Consider the following 19,127-nt stretch of genomic DNA (forward strand, 5'->3'; position numbering starts at 1 on the left):
AAGTGTGTGTGTGTGTGTGTGTAGATATATATTTAAAATTATCTCCCATTTTTGATAAATTATAATATCTCACGTGCGAAAACTGAAGAAATTTCTCCCTGCTACAATATAATGTAGTGAATATAATAATGTTTAACCCCTTAACGACAATGGACGTAAATGTACGTCATGGTGCCGTGGTACTTAACGCACCATGGCATACATTTACGCTCCGACATGACCGTGATCACCGGACCGGTGTTCGTGTCATGTGCGGCAGGTCCCGGCTGCTATCAGCAGCCAGGGACCCACCGGTAAGGGCGGACTTCCCCGATCGTGTGGATGTCCGCCATTAACCCCTCAGATGCCATGATAAATACAGATCACGCCATCTGCCGCAGTGCACTACTTTAAATGGATGATCGGATCGCTCGCTGTGCTGCCGCAGGGATCCGATCATCCATAATGGCGCACGGAGGTCCCCTCACCTGCCTCCATCCGTCTCCAGGGGTCTTCTGCTCTGGTCTGAGATCAAGCAGACCAGAGCAGAAGATGGCCGATAACAATGATCAGTGCTATGCCCTATGCATAGCTCTGAACAGTATTAGCAATCAAATGATTGCTATAAATTGTCTCCTATGGGGACCATTAAAGTGTATTAAAAAAAAAAAAAAAAGGAAATCATCCGTTTTTCTCATTTTACCCCCAAAAAAGCATTAAAAAATTAATAAACATATTTGGTATTGCCGCGTGCGTAAAAGTCTGAACTATTAAAATATATTGTTCACTATACCGTACGGTGAAAGGCGTAAATGTAAAAAAAAATTAAGTCCAGAAGTGCTGCATTTTTGTCACATTTTATTCCCAAAACATACAAAGTAAAACCTAAGCAAAAGTAGTACCAATAAAAACTAAAGATCACGGTGCAAAAAATGAGCCCTCATAACGTCCCGTATAGGGAAAAATTTGAAAGTTATAGGTGGTCAAAATAGGGCAATTTCAAACATACCGTATAAGCAGAGTTTTTCAGCACGAATTTTTTTGCTGCAGGGACCGTCTGGTGGGGAGGGTTAGTCGTTCCGGGCTGTCCATCTTCACCGGGAGGCCCTCTTCTCCACTCCACGCCGGCCTGAACTAGTGACGCTGCATTGACGCCACCGCGCAGGGATGTTCATGTGCAGGGAGGTCACGGACATCTGCTGCGCACGTACGTCAACGCAACATCACTAGTTCGTGGCCGGCCCGGTGCGGAGAAGAGGACCTCCCGGTGAAGATGGACAGCCCGGAATGACTAACCCTCCCCACCGGATGGTCCCTGCAGCATAAATGGCCGAAGATGGATGGCCCGGTGAGTAGAAAACAAAAGGGGGGGGGGGGGGGTATGATGTATTTCCCACCCTAGGCTTATAGTTGAGTCAATAACTTTTTATAGGTTTTTGTGGTGAAATTAGGGGCCTCGGCTTATATTCGGAACAGCTAATACTCGAGTATATACGGTACTAATTTTGTTTGAGATTAAAGCAGTAAAATTATAGAAAAGCATATAACATTGGTATCATTTTAATCGTATTAACTCAAAGAATAAAGAAAACATGTCATTTTTACCATAAAGTGTACACTGTGAACACAAAACCTTCCCAAATTTTCTAAATTGCAGTTTTCTTTTCAATTTTCCCACATAAATAATAATTTTTTGGTTGTGCCGTACATTTTATGGTAAATAAGTGATGTAATTTCAAAGTTTAATTTGATGACACAAAAAACAAGCCCTCATATGGGTCTGTGGATGAAAATCTAAGAGTTAGGATTTTTAGAAGGCAAGGAGGAAAAATTGAAAATGCAAAAATAAAATTGGCCTGGTGCTTAAGGGGTTAATGTTGTCTCCTCAAAATAACCACTGACATTAATGTCTAAACCTCGGCAACAAGGTGGAAATGTCCAGATTGGGCCCAGTGTGTTAATATTTTGTGTGGCCGCTATTATTTTCTGGCATGGAGTTCACCAGAGCTTCACAGGTTTCCACTGGAGTCCTCTTCCACTCCTCCATGATGACATCACAGAGTTGGTGGAGATTTTTCATTTCCTCCCCCCCCCCCCCCCCTTCTGTTTGAGAATGCCCCACAGATGCTCAATAGGGTTTAGGTCTGGAGGTATGCTTCTTTTTCATGCTCTGCAGACTGTCACCCCGTAGATGTGTGGAGGATCTGCTGCTGATAGCAGAGAAGTGTTATTCCTTGTGTTCTTGAACTTCAGTCACTGCTTTAAAGTGTGTTGGCTGCAGACCTGGCAAGGTCAAGCACCTCTTTATTTTCTGCTTATTTGTCCTTTCTAATACGAGAGGCTTCAAGCCTTGCCCAATTGAGCAGTTCACTTTATCTTTACAGTATTTTTAGCAAAATAATTTGCAGATAAGACCGTAAGCATCATTGTACTTGGACAACTGAACAGTCACAATTGCTCAGCAGATGACTTCTGCTTAGCAAAAGTTTAAAATATCCTCAAATAATACTAATAGTAATTCCCTTTATAACTGAATACATCTTGTCAACATACCTCTGTATAAAGTCCCAAAGGCAGGAAATGCTACAGAAGTTTGATAAAATCTGGGCACCCTAGTTTGCATTGTTAGACCTTGCTGGGTAATGACTGTTGCTTGTAGAGTTGTGGTTGTGTGAGTTCGCCGCATGTTGCTGCACAAGTTCCCTGCCCTTAATTTCTGTAGAGGTGACTACTGCTCGCTTGCAAACAATACTTTATTTTATTGTAGTTTCCTCCCATACATGTCTTTTGTCCTCCATATTCCCTACTTTGATTGTCTGACTGCATTGTGATTCCACTACAAGGTGGAAATGTTTTGTTTTATTGAGAACCAGATAAAAAACATGAACGGGTTATCAATAGTTAAGGTTGGCGCATGTAAAAAGTAAGACTATGCAGTCCTGTCCAATGTCACAGAGGAGTTTCTGTAGCACAGATTATCTACATAAGGAAGAGGGAGCACTGTGATGCACTGTAGGAAGGAGCTAAGCCTGTTGTGAACCTTGGGTCCTGGAATTCATGTACAGTGGTCAAGTGACAATATTAATTAGTTCTAGGGCAAACGTTATAGGGGTGACTTATTACCGCCTGTCCAGAGGAAAAGTTACTGAGTTGCCCATAGCAACCAAGCAGATCACTTCTTTCATTTTTAAAAAGGCCTCTGAAAAATGTAAGAAGCCATTTGACTCGTTGCTATGGGCAACTCGGCAACTTTTCCTCTGGACAGGTTTTGATCCCCTCCAATTAAGAGTGTCGGGTTTCTCAGCCATAAGGAAGTCAAAGGACATGAAAGTTCTAACCAGCTTTTTCTTGGTGGGAATTTCCAACCACTACTTTTTTGTGTGAATTCAATAGTAAATGGGTCCGAATGTGGTATCATGCCCCCCCCCTTTTTATTTTTATTTTTTGGTTGTGCACAACGTGGTAAAAGCAGGTCAGGTTCACAATAGTAAATCAGGGCCTATACGTTGAGACTATTCTATTGGAGACCAAAATTCTATGTAAAACTAGTGATTTGTTTCAAAATCTCCAAAATGTTATTCCAAAATAAGAAAAAAATTGAAGTTTAAAGAAAAATTACAAGATAGCTAATACTTTTAGGGCAAATCCTTACAAATGAAAGTCAGAAGTAGCTGCTAAAAGCTATAAATAACTTTATACATAGTGGGCCAGAGCTTCTTCACGATCCTGTACAATGCATACAGTGTACTGGAGATACAATGTGGAGCCACCCTCACCTGGAGTCCAAAGGAGCAGCTAGTCCTGGCACAGGTAAAGAGCAGTACGGTACCGCACTATACTGGAGGGAGGTGCTATTAGACAGCAAATCTGTTCATGCAATTCAATAATACAGTGGCTTACCAATGAAATGCCCACAATGAATGTTTGGATCTTCTATTACAAATCTTAATCCTTTCAGTATTTAGGAGCTGCTCAAGTTGAGTTGTTCTTTACTGTCGAAGTGCTCTCTGATGACACGTGTCTCGGGAACTGTCCAGAGTAGAAGAAAATCCCCATAGCAAACCTCTTCTACTCTGTGCAGTTCCCGAGACAAGCAGAGATGTCAGCAGAGAGCACTGTTGCCAGACAGAAAAGACCAACTCAACTTCAGCAGCTGATAACTATTGGAAGGATTAAGATTTTTTTAATAGAAATAATTTACAAATCTGATTAACTTTCTGGAGCCAATTGATATATACATTTTTTTCCCCTGGATTACCCCCTTTAATGTTAGGTAATGTACCAACTACCCAACATTGTTTCATGGCCAAGGTTTTTCTTATGTCAGTGGCCTCTTTCAGCAGGATAATGTACCCAGTTGCAAGAACAAAGGCAAAGTCCAGAGCGGTAGTTCAAGCAATACTGCACGGTTTATTCAGCAATCAGCCAACATGGAGAACAGGTGACGCGTTTTGGCCACAATGTGTAGCCTTAGTCGTACAACTAAGGCTACACATTGTGGCCGAAACGCGTCACCAGTTCTCCATGTTGGCTGATTGCTGAATAAACCGTGCAGTATTGCTTGAACTACCACGCTGGACTTTGCTTTTGTTATTGCTATTATTGAGGACTGGGGTCCGGTCCTATTCGTCACCCACTTTTTGTCTACATTAAGTTTTGATTTTTTTTCTAGCTTTTTCATTCCAGAAACATCCATCAAACATTTCAGTTAATATTTAACATTCTTGTAAATGGGGATGGTACATTAACCAGGAAATACTCAGTGGATCTCCTTATGGACTTGCTAATGAACCCCAAAATTGCAGATTATTTATCAAGGTAAAATTTCATGTTTTTTTTTTTTTTTTTACATAAATGTGTTGTAAGTCTGTCTTGCATATGTTAATGTGTCTATAAGCAAGAGAAACTGACATACAGATAAAGCAAATTCATATGTTCACTAGATCCAACCATCCTTTGAAAAAGTGTAATTTCTTAGGTCAATATGTTTTTGCACCATTTACATGCAAATGTCACATTCCTGTTTGGCTTTACCTTAGATATGAACACTTCAATTCATGTCTTATTCAAGTACTGGGCCTCCTACATGGCAAGGATCCGGATTCAGCTTTGAAGGTATTTTTGTTTTCATTTTAATATGAATGACTGCACAATGTCAATATGTTTACATGACATGTTTTTAATAACACAGGCCTATAATTATTTTATGTGAGGGGAATGTCCTTTAATACAGCTTATTGGCTTATGTGACCTTACATTTATTTTACAGTTTTATTTATAAATATATATGTATATAAAATCTCCCCACACCCCTCCTATCGAACTGATTCTATCTTTTCTTTGAGCTACCAATACTGTATTATAATTTTTTTTATTATTATAGAACTTAACTTTTTCCACAAGCTCTACCCATTGCTTAATCCCTACTCGCGGCATCCCGCAGCGCCCGGTAAGATGGTGGCTATCACTGATAGCCAGCCATCTTACCATGCGACCACGGGGGGGTTTCACCCCCCCCCAGCGATCGCTGCTATCAGCTTGTCAAATCTGACCAGCTGATAGCAGCGTTTCACTATCAGAATACTTAGCAGTGCGGTGTGAGTCCCAATCACGGGGATCAGGACACACACCGCTCTGCTAAGTGTCCCTTACCCTTCCCCCGGCGTCACTTTACCCGGCCATGCGGTGTCCCGAGCGACGTCCTCCAGGCGGTCCCGGCGGTGGTGCGTCCCGGCGGTGAGTTTCCGGCAGCAGAGCGGCATCTTCATTCGCAGCAGTGAGATCGCCGTAAAGCGATCTCACCTCTGCCTCTGGCAGTTTCAAAACTGCAGCTCCCAGCATGCCCAGACAGCCTTTGGCTTTCTGGGCATGCTGGGAGTTGTAGTTTTGCAACATTTGGAGGTCCACAGTTTGGAGACCACTGTATAATGGTCTCCAATCTGCTCTTCCAGATGTTGCAAAACTACAAATCTCAGCATGCTCAGTCTGTCCAGGCATGCTGGGAGTTGTAGTTCTGTAACATCTGGAAGAGCACAGATTGGAGACCATTATACAGTGGTCTCCAAACTGTGGACCTCCAGATGTTGCAAAACTACAACTCCCAGCATGCCCAGACTGCCCAAGCATGCTGGAAGTTGTAGTTCGGCAACACCTGATCCTTCAGATATTGCCGAACTACAACTTCCAGCATGCCTGGGCAGTCTGGGCATGCTGGGAGTTGTAGTTTTGCAACAACTGGAGGCACACTAGTTGGGAAACATTGTCTGTTTCCTACCTCAGTGCCTCCAGCTGTTGCAATTGTTGCAAAACTATAACTCCCAGCATGCACTGACAGACCATGCATGCTGGGAGTTGTAGTTTTGCAAAAGCTGGAGGCACACTGGTTTGGAAACACTAAGTTTGGTTGCAAAACACTTGAAAGTTTGTTACTTAACTTAGTGTTTCCAAACCAGTGTGCCTCCAGCTGTTGCAAAACTACAACTCCCAGCATGCACGGACCGCCAAAGGGCATGCTCGGAGTTTGCAACAGCTGGATGTTTGCCCCCTCCCCCCAATGTGAATGTACAGGGTACACTCACATGGGCGGAGGTTTACAGTGAGTGCTGCAAGTTTGAGATGGCACAAATTTTGCACTGCAGCTCAAACTCCCAGCGGCAAACTTGCTGTGAACCTCTGCCCATGTGACTGTACCCTAAAAACACTACACTACACTTACACCAACCTAAAAACAAAAGTAAAAAACACTACATATACACATACCCCTACACAGCCTCCCCCCCCTCCCCCCAAAAAATGAAAAACGTCTGGTATGCTACTGTGTCCAAAACGGAGCAAAACAACAACTCCCAGTATTGCCGGACAGCCATTGACTATCCAGGCATGCTGGGAGTTTTGCAACAGCTGGAGGCACCCTGTTTGGGAATCATTGGCATAGAATACCCCTATGTCCACCCCTATGCAAATACCTAATTTAGGCCTCAAATGCGCATGGCGCTCTCTCACTTTGGAGCCCTGTCGTATTTCAGGGCAACAGTTTTGGGACACATATGGGGTATCTCCGTATTCGGGAGAAATTGCTTTACAAATTTTGGGTGGCTTTTTCTTCTCTAACCCCTTATGAAAAGGTGAAGTTGGGGTCTACACCAGCATGTTGGTGTATAAAAATAAAATTTTTTACACTGACATGCTGGTGTTGCCCTATACTTTTCATTTTCACAAGAGGTAAAAGGGAAAAAAGACCCTCAAAATTTGTAATGCAATTTCTCCCGACTACGGAGATGCCCCATATGTGGGCGCAAAGTGCTCTGGGGGCGCACAAGGCCCAGAAGGGAGAGTGTGCCATGTACATTTGAGGTGATTTGCACAGGGGTGGCTGATTGTTACAGCAGTTCTGACATAAACGCAAAACAATAAATATACATATGTGACCCCATTTTGGAAACTACACCCCTCATGGAATTTAATAAGGGGTGCAGTGAGCATTTACACCCCACTGGTGTATGATAGATTTTTGGAACAGTGGTCTGTGAAAATGAAAAATAAAATTTTTCATTTGCACAGTCCACTGTTTCAAATATCTGTCAAACGCCACTGGGGTGTAAATGCTCACTGCACCCCTTATTATATTCCATGAGGGGTGTAGTTTCCAAAATGGGGTCACATGTGAGGGGGTCCACTATTCTGGCACCATAGGGGCTTCCTAAATGGTACATGCCCCCCAAAAACCCTTTCAGAAAAACTCACTCTCCAAAATCCCCTTGTCGCTCCTTCCCTTCTGAGCCCTCTACTGCGCCCGCCGAACACTTAACATACACATGAGGTATTTCCTTACTCGAGAGAAATTGGGTTACAAATTTTAGGGTGATTTCTCTCCTTTTACCCCCTTGTAAAAATTCAAAAATTGGGTCTACAAGAACATGTGAGTGTAAAAAATGAAGATTTAGAATTTTCTCCTTCACTTTGCTGCTATTCCTGTGAAACACCTAAAGGGTTAAAACGCTTACTGAATGTCATTTTGAATACTTTGGGGGGTGCAGTTTTTATAATGAGGTAATTTATATGGTATTTCTAATATGAAGACCCTTCAAATCCACTTCCAACCTGAACTGGTCCCTGAAAAAGTACGATTTTGAAAATCTTGAGAAAAATTGGAAAATTGCTGCGGAACTTTGAAGCCCTCTGGTGTCTTCCAAAAGTAAAAACTTGTAAATTTTTTGATGCAAACATAAAGTAGACATATTCTATATGTGAATCAATATGTAATTTATTTGGAATATCCATTTTCCTTACAAGCAGAGACTTTCAAAGTTAGAAAAATGCAAAATTTTCATGACATTTTTTGATTTTTTACTAAGAAAGGATGCAAATATCAGTGAAATTTTACCAATAACATAAAGTAGAATATGTCGCGAAAAAACAATCTCGGAATCAGAATAAGTAAAATCGTTCCAGAGTTATTAATGTTTAAAGTAACAGTGGTCAGATTTTCAAAAAATGCCCAGGTCCTGAAGGTGAAAATGGGCTGGGTCATGAAGGGGTTAATCATTGGGGCCGATGGATTGAACCATAGTCTATGTATCACCTGCTTAGCCAGCATAACATTTACTTCATACTAAAGCCATATTCACACAAGCGCAATACAGATACATTTTTGCATCCATATGGCTGCAGGTTCTGGCTCGACTGCAGGTCTAATGACCCGAAATGATGACGTTATAGATTACTATAATGCCTGTTCATCTAACTACACCCTCAGTTTAGTCTGGATTTGTGGCCATAATAAAGGATCTGTATTATGCTTGTGTGTGTGTGTGTGTGTATATAACCTAATGTTCAGAACCGTCAATAAAATTTTAACCCTTATGCTTATTCAGAGAGGTGTAAGCCCTTACACTAATGTACTCCACCCCTAGACATCTTATCCCCTATCCAAAGGGGATAAGATGTCTGATCGCGGGGGGGGGGGGGGGGGGCGCCACTGCTGCTCCTGGCATTTGATAAGAGCGTTTCCGGCAGCTCGTGATGCCATCACGCCCCCTCCCATAGACTTGCATTGAGGGGGCATGGCCGTGATGTCACAAGCGTGGCGTGGCCTTGACATCACGAGCCTCCGCCCCACATCGCCAGTCATCCGGCACAGAGCTAACTTGGCTCCATGCACCGGATGTCTGGGGTGCAGCAGCAGAGATTGCGGGGGTCCCCTGTGGTGGGACCCCCGTGATCAGACATCTTATCTCCTATCCTTTTGGATATGGGATAAAATTTCTAGGGGCGGAGTACCCCTTTTAAGTAAAAATTTCCTGATAAATGGCCTAATTGGGTTTGCCCATCAATGAAAAAGATGGCTGCCTGGCCATATCCAGCCTCTAGATGATCAGGTGCCAAAAGCAGCCTAGTCAGCTGTACACAGTATAGGCCCATGAGCTATGCTGTTTATATAATGTTACATAACGAGTTAGTCTATTTCCTGTTGCTACTCAGTTTGTTCACCTCCTTTTTAATGTCAATGGGAGTTACAGAATTAAGTAACACAGTTGACTTGGCTGTTTTCAGAGACTGACTCTCCCGCAGCCCCAAAAAAGGCTGGAGTTGACTATGCACACATCTTTTTCATACAGGGGCAAATTTCTCTCTCTTTATATTGAAACAATTGCCATTTAGATGTTGATGTAATAAATAAGCATTCAGCTTACACATATATAGGTAATGTAAATAAAAGGTGCAATTGTACACACAGTCATAACCGTAAATGTTGGCACCCCTGAAATTTTTCAAGAAAATTAAGTATTTCTCACAGAAAAGAATTGCAGGAACACATGTTTTGCTATACACATGTTTATTCCCTTTGTGTATATTGGAACTACACAAAAAAGGGAGGAAAAAAAGCAAATTGGACATAATGTCACACCAAACTCCAAAAATGAGCTGGACAAAATTATTGATACCCTTTCAAAATTATGGAAAAATAAGATTGTTTCAAGCATGTGATGCTCCTTTAAACTCACCTGGGGCAAGTAACAGGTATGGGCAATATAAAAATCCCACCTGAAAGCAGATAAAAAGGAGAGAAGTTCACTTAGTCTTTGCATTTTGTGTGTGTGTGTGTGTGTGCGCGCGCGCGCGCGCGCGCCACAGTAAGCATGGACAACAGAAAGAGCAGAAGAGAACTGTCTGAGGACTTGAGAACCAAAAGTGTTGAAAAATATCAACAATCTCAAGGATAAAAGTCCATCTCCACTCCAGAGATGTAGCTTTGCCATTGTCTACAGTGCGCAACATTATCAAGAAGTTTGCAACCCATGGCACTGTAGCTAATCTCCCTGTGTGTGGATGGAAGAGAAAAATTGATGAAAGGGGTCATTGCAGGATAGTCCGGATGGTGGATAAGCAGCCCCAAACAAGTTCCAAAGATATTCAAGCTGTCCTGCAGGCTCAGGGAGCATCAATGTCAGTGAGAACTATCCGTCAACATTTAAATGAACTGAAACGCTATGGCAGGAGACCCAGGAGGACCTCACTGCTGACACAGAGACATAAAAAAGCAAGACTGCATTTTGCCAAAGTCCTTCTGGGAAAACATCTTCTGGACAGATGTGACCAAGATAGAGGTTTTTGGTAAAGCACATCATTCTACGGTTTACCGAAAACGGAATGAGGCCGAAAAGAACACAGTACCTACAATGAAATATAGTGGAGGTTCAATGATGCTTTGGGGTTGTTTTGCTGAGTACCTTGAATGTGTGTGTGTTAATATACCGGTTATTGTTATGACACGTCACCATGGAGAATAAGTGACTTCTTGCTTGTTTAATAAAAACATACATTTATTGTACTCTTCTTGACATCATGGCAGACAGTATAAAACAAGACTTTCATGTAATGACAGTTCTTGGCATACAGTAGATACAGTAGGAAGGTTATGTAGGCATGTCCTTAGACTTGTCTCACCAGCTGAATCCATCTTGACGTCCTTCTAAGATGGCCTCCTTTGTTAGCCTCCATGATCAGGCTGGCTTGGTCAGGCTTGGCCTCGCCTTCCTTCTTCCTTGTTTCCTTGGCATAGCTTCCCTGTGTTGTCTCCATGTATTACAGACGACCCTTCTTATATACCATAGCTATGGGTGTGTTTACTATGATTGAAGTGTGTCCTTTATATTTTTTTGGGCGAGTGTTTATCCTAAGTAAACCTGTGTCGACTATCCATAAATATACCTATATAGTATATATCTCCTCCTAGTGGGTTGGCTGAATGTAAATATATATCTCATGGGTGTATACATTAGGTCATGGTTACCTTGTTATCTGATTGGATACTACTAACCTTACATATATGGTACATCTATTCCCTTAAAATAGTATATAGTGTGTCATGAAATACCTCTAGCTTAGCAATTCTATCTATAGGATTCTGCTAGCTCAAGTTAACTTTCCAAAAGGTCATTTCAGCCATCTTGCACAATTACCTTGAACCATAGATTACAATGATATTGTATATTAAAAAAATACATCTCCTAATATATGTTTAAAATAAGGCATCATGAAATCTGAGGATTATCAACTGATTTTGGGTCCCACTGTACAGCCAAGTGTCAGAAAGCTGGGTTTGCATCCGAGATCTTGGGTCTTCCAGCAGGACAATGACCCCAAACATATGTCAAAAAGCACCCAGAAATGGATGGCAACAAAGTGCTGGAGAGTTCTGAAGTGGCCAGCAAGGAGTTCAGATCTAAATCCCATTGAACACCTGTGGAAATATCTTAAAATTGCTGTTGGGAAAAGGCGCCCTTCCAATAAGCGAGACATGGAGCAGTTTGCAAAGGAAGAGTGGGTCAACATTCCGGCTGAGAGGTGTAAGAAGCTTATTGATGGTTATAGGAAGTTACTGATTTCAATTATTTTTTCCAAAGGGTGTGCAACCAAATATTAAGTTGAGTGCCAATCATTTTGGTGTGAGTTTGGTGTGACATTATGTCCAATTTGCTTTTTTTCCTCCCTTTTTTTGTGTAGTTCCAATACACAAAAAGGGAATAAACGTGTATAGCAAAACATGTTACTGCTATCCTTTTCTGTGAGAAATACTTAATTTTCTTGAAAAATTTCAGGGGCGCCAACGTTTATGGCCATGACTGTATGTGCACTGAACATCAGCTTGAGCTAATAGCAATTTACTTGTAAAATAAGACTGTTCACTTGTAGTTGGAGCAGGACATTTTTATACAATTTCATGTATTCCTCTTTGAATAAACATTTACTTGTACGTGCTCTTGTATGAGTTTAGTTCTTTAATAATGAATCTAGATATTTCTTTCATAATGATTGATGCTCTGTACTTTCAGGTTTTAGAATTGTTGCTGGCTTTCTGCTCAGTCACCAGCTTACGCCACATGTTGCGACAGACAATCCTGGAACAATCGAGTATTCCTGCAGCAGGGAATGGGAGACTTGGGCCACGTACAAAATCTCCTGAGCCAGCTGTAGCTCTTGTTCATTGGTCAAGCCAGGCCCTGGAAGCTCCCCAGAACTGTGCAGTACTCGCACTAGAGCTCTTTAAGGAAGTTTTTGCAGTAAATGTCTACCTTTCTACTTCTCTGCTTTCAATTGTTAAAGTAAATCATAGGTCTAATTGCAAGTGTGAATAATGCAAACCCTTCTAGCCAAGAAGAGTGTGGGGGTGGAGGGGGGGGGGGGGGGTTGTTGCAAAAAATAGTCAGAAGGGGAAGACATGGCAGTGGTTATCTTAACCTCTTAAGGACGCCCTGCACCCGGTCCCCGCATCATACCGGGTCGGTCCCATGACCCCGCATCATACTGGGTCGGTCCCAGCGGCTAATGAAAGCCAATAGCTAATAGTGTGCGACACCGCTTATTGTGCCGCGTGCTATTAACCCTTTAGACGCGGCGTTCAAAGTTGATCGCCACGTCTAAAATGAAAGTGAAAGCTTCCCGGCAGCCCAGTCCGGCTGATCGGGACCATCGCAGTGAAATCACAATGTCCTGATCAGCTAGAACGCGAGCGGAGGTCCCCTTACCTGCCTCAGTCGCGTCCGATCGGTGATTGATTTCTCTAAGCCTGAAATCCAGGCTTGAGCAATCGACCGCCGATAACACTGATCTTTGCCGTGTCAATGCACGGCAATGATCTGTGTAGCAGATCAGTGGGTGCAGTGTAATAGCCACTAGGGGGGCTATAACACTGCAAAAAAAGTTAAAGATCATTTAACACCTTCCCTAATAAAAGTAAGAATCACCTCCCTTTTTCCCATAAAAAAAAAACCAAAACAAACCTGTGGTATCGCCGCGTGCGGAAATGTCGGAACTATAAAAATATATCGTAAAATAAGCCCTCATACCGGCCCGTACGCGTAGTGCTGGGCGGTATACCGGTATGAACCGGATACTGTTTTTTTTTTTTCTCCCACGGTATGGATTTTTGCCCATATCGCTATACCGGTCGGGCCCATCCCCCACCCTCTGGATGAATTGTAGAGCCCAGCGCGGCGCCCTCACTTGTCCCGTTGTGCTTCTCTGGCCCGATTCCGAGAGCGGAATTGGGCCACAGAAGCTTATCCATTTACTGTGCCCCCCCCGCTGCGCCTGTCAGTGTCCCCGCGAGCACGATCAATCCCCACCGCTAGCGGGATCCATGTGCCCACTAGCGGTGTCACAAGAATGGCTCCCGCGAGCGCTACCATCACCGCTAGCGGGGTCCCTGTGCCCACTAGCAGAGTCATAAGAATGTCGAGCGCGGCTCTGTTCCCCGTCCCTGTCAGTTCTCAGGGTACGGGAACAGATTTAAAAGCCTAGCGCGCGGCTAACATAGTACTGCGCAGGCGAAGCACTACGCAAATAGCGTAGGGCTAACATAGGCAGCGCTAGGAGCCTAGCATTAGCCCTACGCTATTTGCGTAGTACTGCGCATGTGCAGTACTACGTTAGCTGCGCGCAAGGCTTTTAAATCTGTTCCCGTACCCTGAGAGCTGACAGGGACGTGGAACAGAGCCACGCTCGGCATTCTTATGACACCGCTAGTGGGCACAGGGACCCCGCTAGCGGTGATGGTAGCGCTTGCGCTCGCGGGGGGCACATTTGACACTGCTATTGGGCACAGGGACCCCGCTCGCGGGGTGGGGGACAGGCGATAATACAGTGATACCGTGATAATAAAAAAAAAATACAGTGATATTCATTTTAGGCCATATTGCCCAGCACTACGTACACAGAAAAATAAGTTATAGGGGTCAGAAGATGACCATTTTAAATGTATACATTTTCCTGTATGTAGTTATGATGAAGTAATACAAAATCAAACCATTATAAGTAGGGTATCACTTAACCGTATGGACCTACAAAATAAAGATAAGGTGTCATTTTTACCGAAAAGTGCACTGCGTAGAAACGGAAGTACCCAAAATTACAAAATGGCATTATTTTTTTCTTCAATTTTGTCGCACAATGAATTTTTTTCCATTTCGCTGTGGATATTTTGGTAAAATGACTAATGTGCCTGAAAAGTAGAATTGGTGGCGCAAAAAATAAGCCATAATATGGAATTTTAGGTGCAAAATTGAAAGCGTTATGATTTTTAGAAGGTGATGAGGAAAAAACGAAAGTGCAAAAACGGAAAAACCATTAAGGGGTTAATTAAGATGGTTGGCCAGAACAAGAAAATGATGATAATGAAAAAGGATCAATGTTAATGTTGTGAGCACCTGTAAATGTTTATGCCATAAAAGGACTTAATTTTTCATTTTATTTATTTATTTTTGTCCTATGTTTAGGATGCTATTGACACTGGAACCAACCAATCTGCAGAAAGGATTGTTGACCTTCTGTTGCCAGTTATCCTTGAGCAACTTCATGTTCCTGATCTTCCTTTGGATGAACAATTGACAAAAAAGAAATGTGAAAGAATGGTGAAATCGGTGGATGTATTGATTAATATCCTTTTTATTTCGTTTTTTAAATATAAACATGAAAATTACATGTTTTACCACAAAAATTAGGGGGGGGGGGGAATTTATCAAAACCTGTCTAGTGGAAAAGTTGCTGAGTTGTCCACAGCAAACAATTTAGATACCTTCTTTAATTTCTGAAAAGGTCTCTGAAAAATGAAAGAAGCGATCTGGTTGGTTGCTATGGGCAATACAGCAACTTTTCCTCTGGACAGGTTTTGATAACTCTTCCTTAAAGCAGTACTCCGGTGCGCACTTTTCTTATTTTATCCAGTCCGGGCTGCAAAAAAAAAGTAAAGAAACTTTCTCTTGCCGGGCTGTTTGCTTCTTACTTCCTTTTAGCCCGACACGTCACACGGAGCTTCAGCCTATCACCGGGCGCAGCGATGTCCTGCCTTGGCTGGTGATAGGCTGAAGCTCCGTGTGACGTGCCAAGCTAACAGGAAGTAAGAAGCAAACAGCCCGGCGAACGAACACCTGTACCGGAGCTCCGGGGGCGCGTAGGCAGGCAAGAGAAAGTTTTTCCTATCGGATAAATTAGGAAAAGTGTGCACCGGACTACTGCTTTTTAATTTTTTTTTTTTTTTTTTTTTTTTTTTTAAGCCAAAATCGGAAATAGATGCAAAAAAGCAAGTGTATTTTTCCATTAACCCCCTAAAGGACCAGGTCATTTTACACCTTAGGACCAGAGTGTTTTTTGAACATCTGACCACTGTTACTTTAAACATTAATAACTCTGGAATGCTTTTAGTTATCATTCTGATTTCGAGAGAGTTTTTTCGTGACATATTCTCTTTTAACATAGTGGTAAATTTTTATGGTAACTTGCATCCTTTCTTGGTGAAAAATCCCAAAATTTGATGAAAAATTGAAAATTTAGCATTTCTCTAACTTTGAAGCTCTCTGCTTGTAAGGAAAATGGATATTCCAAACCATATACAATATGTCTTTTATGTTTGCATCATAAAATTGACGTGATTTTACTTTTGGAAGACACCAGAGGGCTTCAAAGTTCAGCAGCAATTTTCCAATTTTTCACAAAATTTTCAAACTCACTATTTTTCAGAAACCAGTTCAGGTTTGAAGTGGATTTGAAGGGTCTTCATATTAAAAATACCTCATTGTAAAAACTGCACCCCCCAAAGTATTCAAAATGACATTGTCAGCATTTTAACCCTTTAGGTGTTTCACAGGAATAGCAGCAAAGTGAAGGAGAAAATTCACAATCTTCATTTTTTACACTCGCATGTTCTTGTAGACCCAATTTTTGAATTTTTACAAGGGGTAAAAGGAGAAAATTTATACTTGTATTTGTAGCCCAATTTCTCTCGAGTAAGCACATACCTCATATGTCTATGTAAAGTGTTCGGCGGGTGCAGTAGAGGGCTCAGAAGCGAAGGAGCGACAAGGGGATTTTGGAGAGTAGGTTTTTCTGAAATGGTTTTTGGGGGCATGTTGCATTTAGGAAGCCCCTATGGTGCCAGAACAGCAAAAAAAAAAAAACACATGGCATACCATTTTGGAAACTAGACCCCTTGAGGAACGTAACAAGGAATAAAGTGAGCCTTAATACCCCACAGGGGTTTCACGACTTTTGCATATGTAAAAAAAAAAGAAAAAAATGTGCATTTACAGTAGACCAGAACAGTGGTGCCAGAACAGTAGACCCCCCCCCCCCACGTGTGACCCCATTTTGGAAACTACACCCCTCACAGAATTTAATAAGTGTAGTGAGTATTTACACCCCACTGGCATTTGACAGATCTTTGGAACAGTGGGCTGAGCAAATGAAAAATTTAACTTTTCATTTTCACGGACCACTGTTCCAAAAATCTGTCAGACACCTGTGGGGTGTAAATGCTCTCTGTACCCCTTATTACATTACGTGAGGGGTGTAGTTTCCAAAATGGGGTCACATGTTGGGGGTGTCCATTATTCTGGCACTATGGGGGCTTTGTAAACACACGTGGCTTTCAATTCCGGACACCTTTTCTCTTCAAAATCCCAATGGCGCTCCCTCTCTTCTGAGCATTGTAGTTCGCCCGCCGAGCACTTTACATCCACATTTGGGGTATTTTCTTACTCAGAAGAAATGGGGTTACAAATTTTGGAAGGCTTTTTTCCTATTTTCCCTTGTGAAAATGAAAAATTTACGGTAACACCAGCATTTTAGTGAAAAAAGTATATATTTTTTTTCATTTTCCCATCCAACTTTAACGAAAATTTGTCAAACACCTGTGGGGTGTAAAGGCTCACTATACCCCTTGTTACATTCCATGAGGGGTGTAGTTTCCAAAATGGGGTCACATGTCGTTTTTTTTTTGCGTTTGTCAGAACCGCTGTAAAATTAGCCACCCCTGTGCAAATCACCAATTTAGGCTTCAAATGTACATAGTGCGCTCTCACTCTTGAGCCTTGTTATGCGCCCGCAGATCATTTTACGCCCACATATGGGGTATTTCTGTACTCAGGAGAAATTGCGTTACAAATTTTGGGGGTCTTTCTTTCCTTTTACCTCTTGTGAAAATAAACAGTAAAGGGCAACACCAGCATGTTAGTGTAAAAAAAAATTTTTTTTTTACACGAACAGGCTGGTGTAGACCCCAACTTTTCCTTTTCATAAGGGGTAAAAGGAGAAAAAGCCCCCCAAAATTTGTAGTGTAATTTCTCCTGAGTACGGACATACCCCATATGTGACCCTAAACTGTTTCCTTGAAATACGACAGGGCTCCGAAGTGAGAGCGCCATGCGCATTTGAGGACTAAATTTGGGATTGCATAGGGGTATTCTTCACCAGTGATTCCCAAACAGGGTGCCTCCAGCTGTTGCTAAACCCCCAGCATGCCTGGACAGTCAGTGGCTGTCCAGAAATGCTGGAAGTTGTTGTTTTGCAACAGCTGGAGGCTCCGTTTTGGAAACACTGCCGTACAATACGTTTTTAATTTTTATTGGGGGGTGGGGGGGGGGACAGTGTAAGGGGGTGTATATGTAGTGTTTTACCCTTTATTATGTGGTAGTGTAGTGTTTTTAGGGTACATTCACACTGGCGGAGGTTTACAGTGAGTTCCTTGCTAGGAGTTTGCGCCGCAGCTCATACTTGAAGCAGAAAACTTACTGTAAGCCTTCCTGTGTGAATGTACCCTGTACGTTCACATGGGGGAGCAAACCTCCAGCTGTTTCAAAACTACAACTCCCAGCATGTGCTGACAGACCATGCAGGCTGGGAGTTGTACTTTTGCAACAGCCTGAGGCACACTGGTTGGAAAACCTTCAGTTAGGTTCTGTTATCTAACTCAATATTCTCCAACCAGTGTGCCTCTAGCTGTAGCAAAACTACAACTCCCAGTATGTACTGATCACCGAAGGGCATGCTGGGAGATGTAGTTATGCAACAGCTGGAGGGATCGCAACTACAACTCCCAGCATGCTGGGATTTGCAGTTTTGCAACATCTGGAGAGCTACAGTATAGAGACTACTGCAAACTGTGGCCCTCCAGATGCTGCAAAGGCATGCTAGGAGTTGTAGTTTTGCAAGATCTGGAGGGCTATAGTTCAGAGACTAGCATATAGTGGTCTCAAACTGTAGCCCTCCAGCTGTTGCAAAACTACAACTCCCAGCATGCCCAAGCAGCTGTCTGGGCATGCTGGGAGTTGTAGTTTTACAATATCTGGAGTGCTACAGTATAGAGACCACTATATAGTGGTCTCGGACTGCAGCCTTCCAGATGTTGCTAGGCAACTTACCGGCTTCCGTCTGATCCAGGGAGCCAGCTACACGACATCGCCGCCCGCCGATCTCCGATGCCGATTATCGCCCGCAGCCTACGGAGATCGGTAAGTGGACTCCGGCGCCGGTCCTCTGTCGTTTCCCCATTCTGCCCCGCCTATTGTGGGTGGGCAGGACGGGGAAAACGAAAGTTAACCCCGCCCCCGATCTGCTATTGGTGGTCGCGTGTAGACCACCAATAGCAGGGATAGGAGGGGTGGCACCCCTGCCACCTCACTCCTATCTCTTCAGGGGGATCGTGGGTGTCTTAGACACCCGTGATCCCCCTTATATTATATTCCAGGTCACCATAGACCCGTAATGACCCGGAATCGCGCAAATCGCAAGTGTGAATTCACTTGCGATTTGCGCCGATCGCTGACATGGGGGGTCTGATGACCCCCCCCTGGGCATTTGCGCGGGGTGCCTGC

At 42.9% G+C, this 19,127-nt stretch overlaps 1 protein-coding gene across 2 annotated transcripts in view; it reads left to right on the forward strand.

The window, feature by feature from the left end:
* The window catches only part of CIP2A (cellular inhibitor of PP2A), a 71,352-nt gene that overhangs the window by 22,777 nt on the left and 29,448 nt on the right, over positions 1 to 19,127 (forward strand). For both annotated transcript variants that reach the window (XM_056556293.1, XM_056556294.1), the window contains 4 exons: positions 4,652 to 4,797; positions 5,019 to 5,094; positions 12,315 to 12,542; positions 14,757 to 14,916. In XM_056556293.1, the coding sequence (XP_056412268.1) occupies positions 4,652 to 4,797; positions 5,019 to 5,094; positions 12,315 to 12,542; positions 14,757 to 14,916 (610 nt within the window). The remainder of the gene's footprint in view (positions 1 to 4,651; positions 4,798 to 5,018; positions 5,095 to 12,314; positions 12,543 to 14,756; positions 14,917 to 19,127) is intronic.

This window comes from Hyla sarda, chromosome 2, assembly GCF_029499605.1.
Source record: "Hyla sarda isolate aHylSar1 chromosome 2, aHylSar1.hap1, whole genome shotgun sequence".
NCBI classification, from domain to species: domain Eukaryota; kingdom Metazoa; phylum Chordata; class Amphibia; order Anura; family Hylidae; genus Hyla; species Hyla sarda.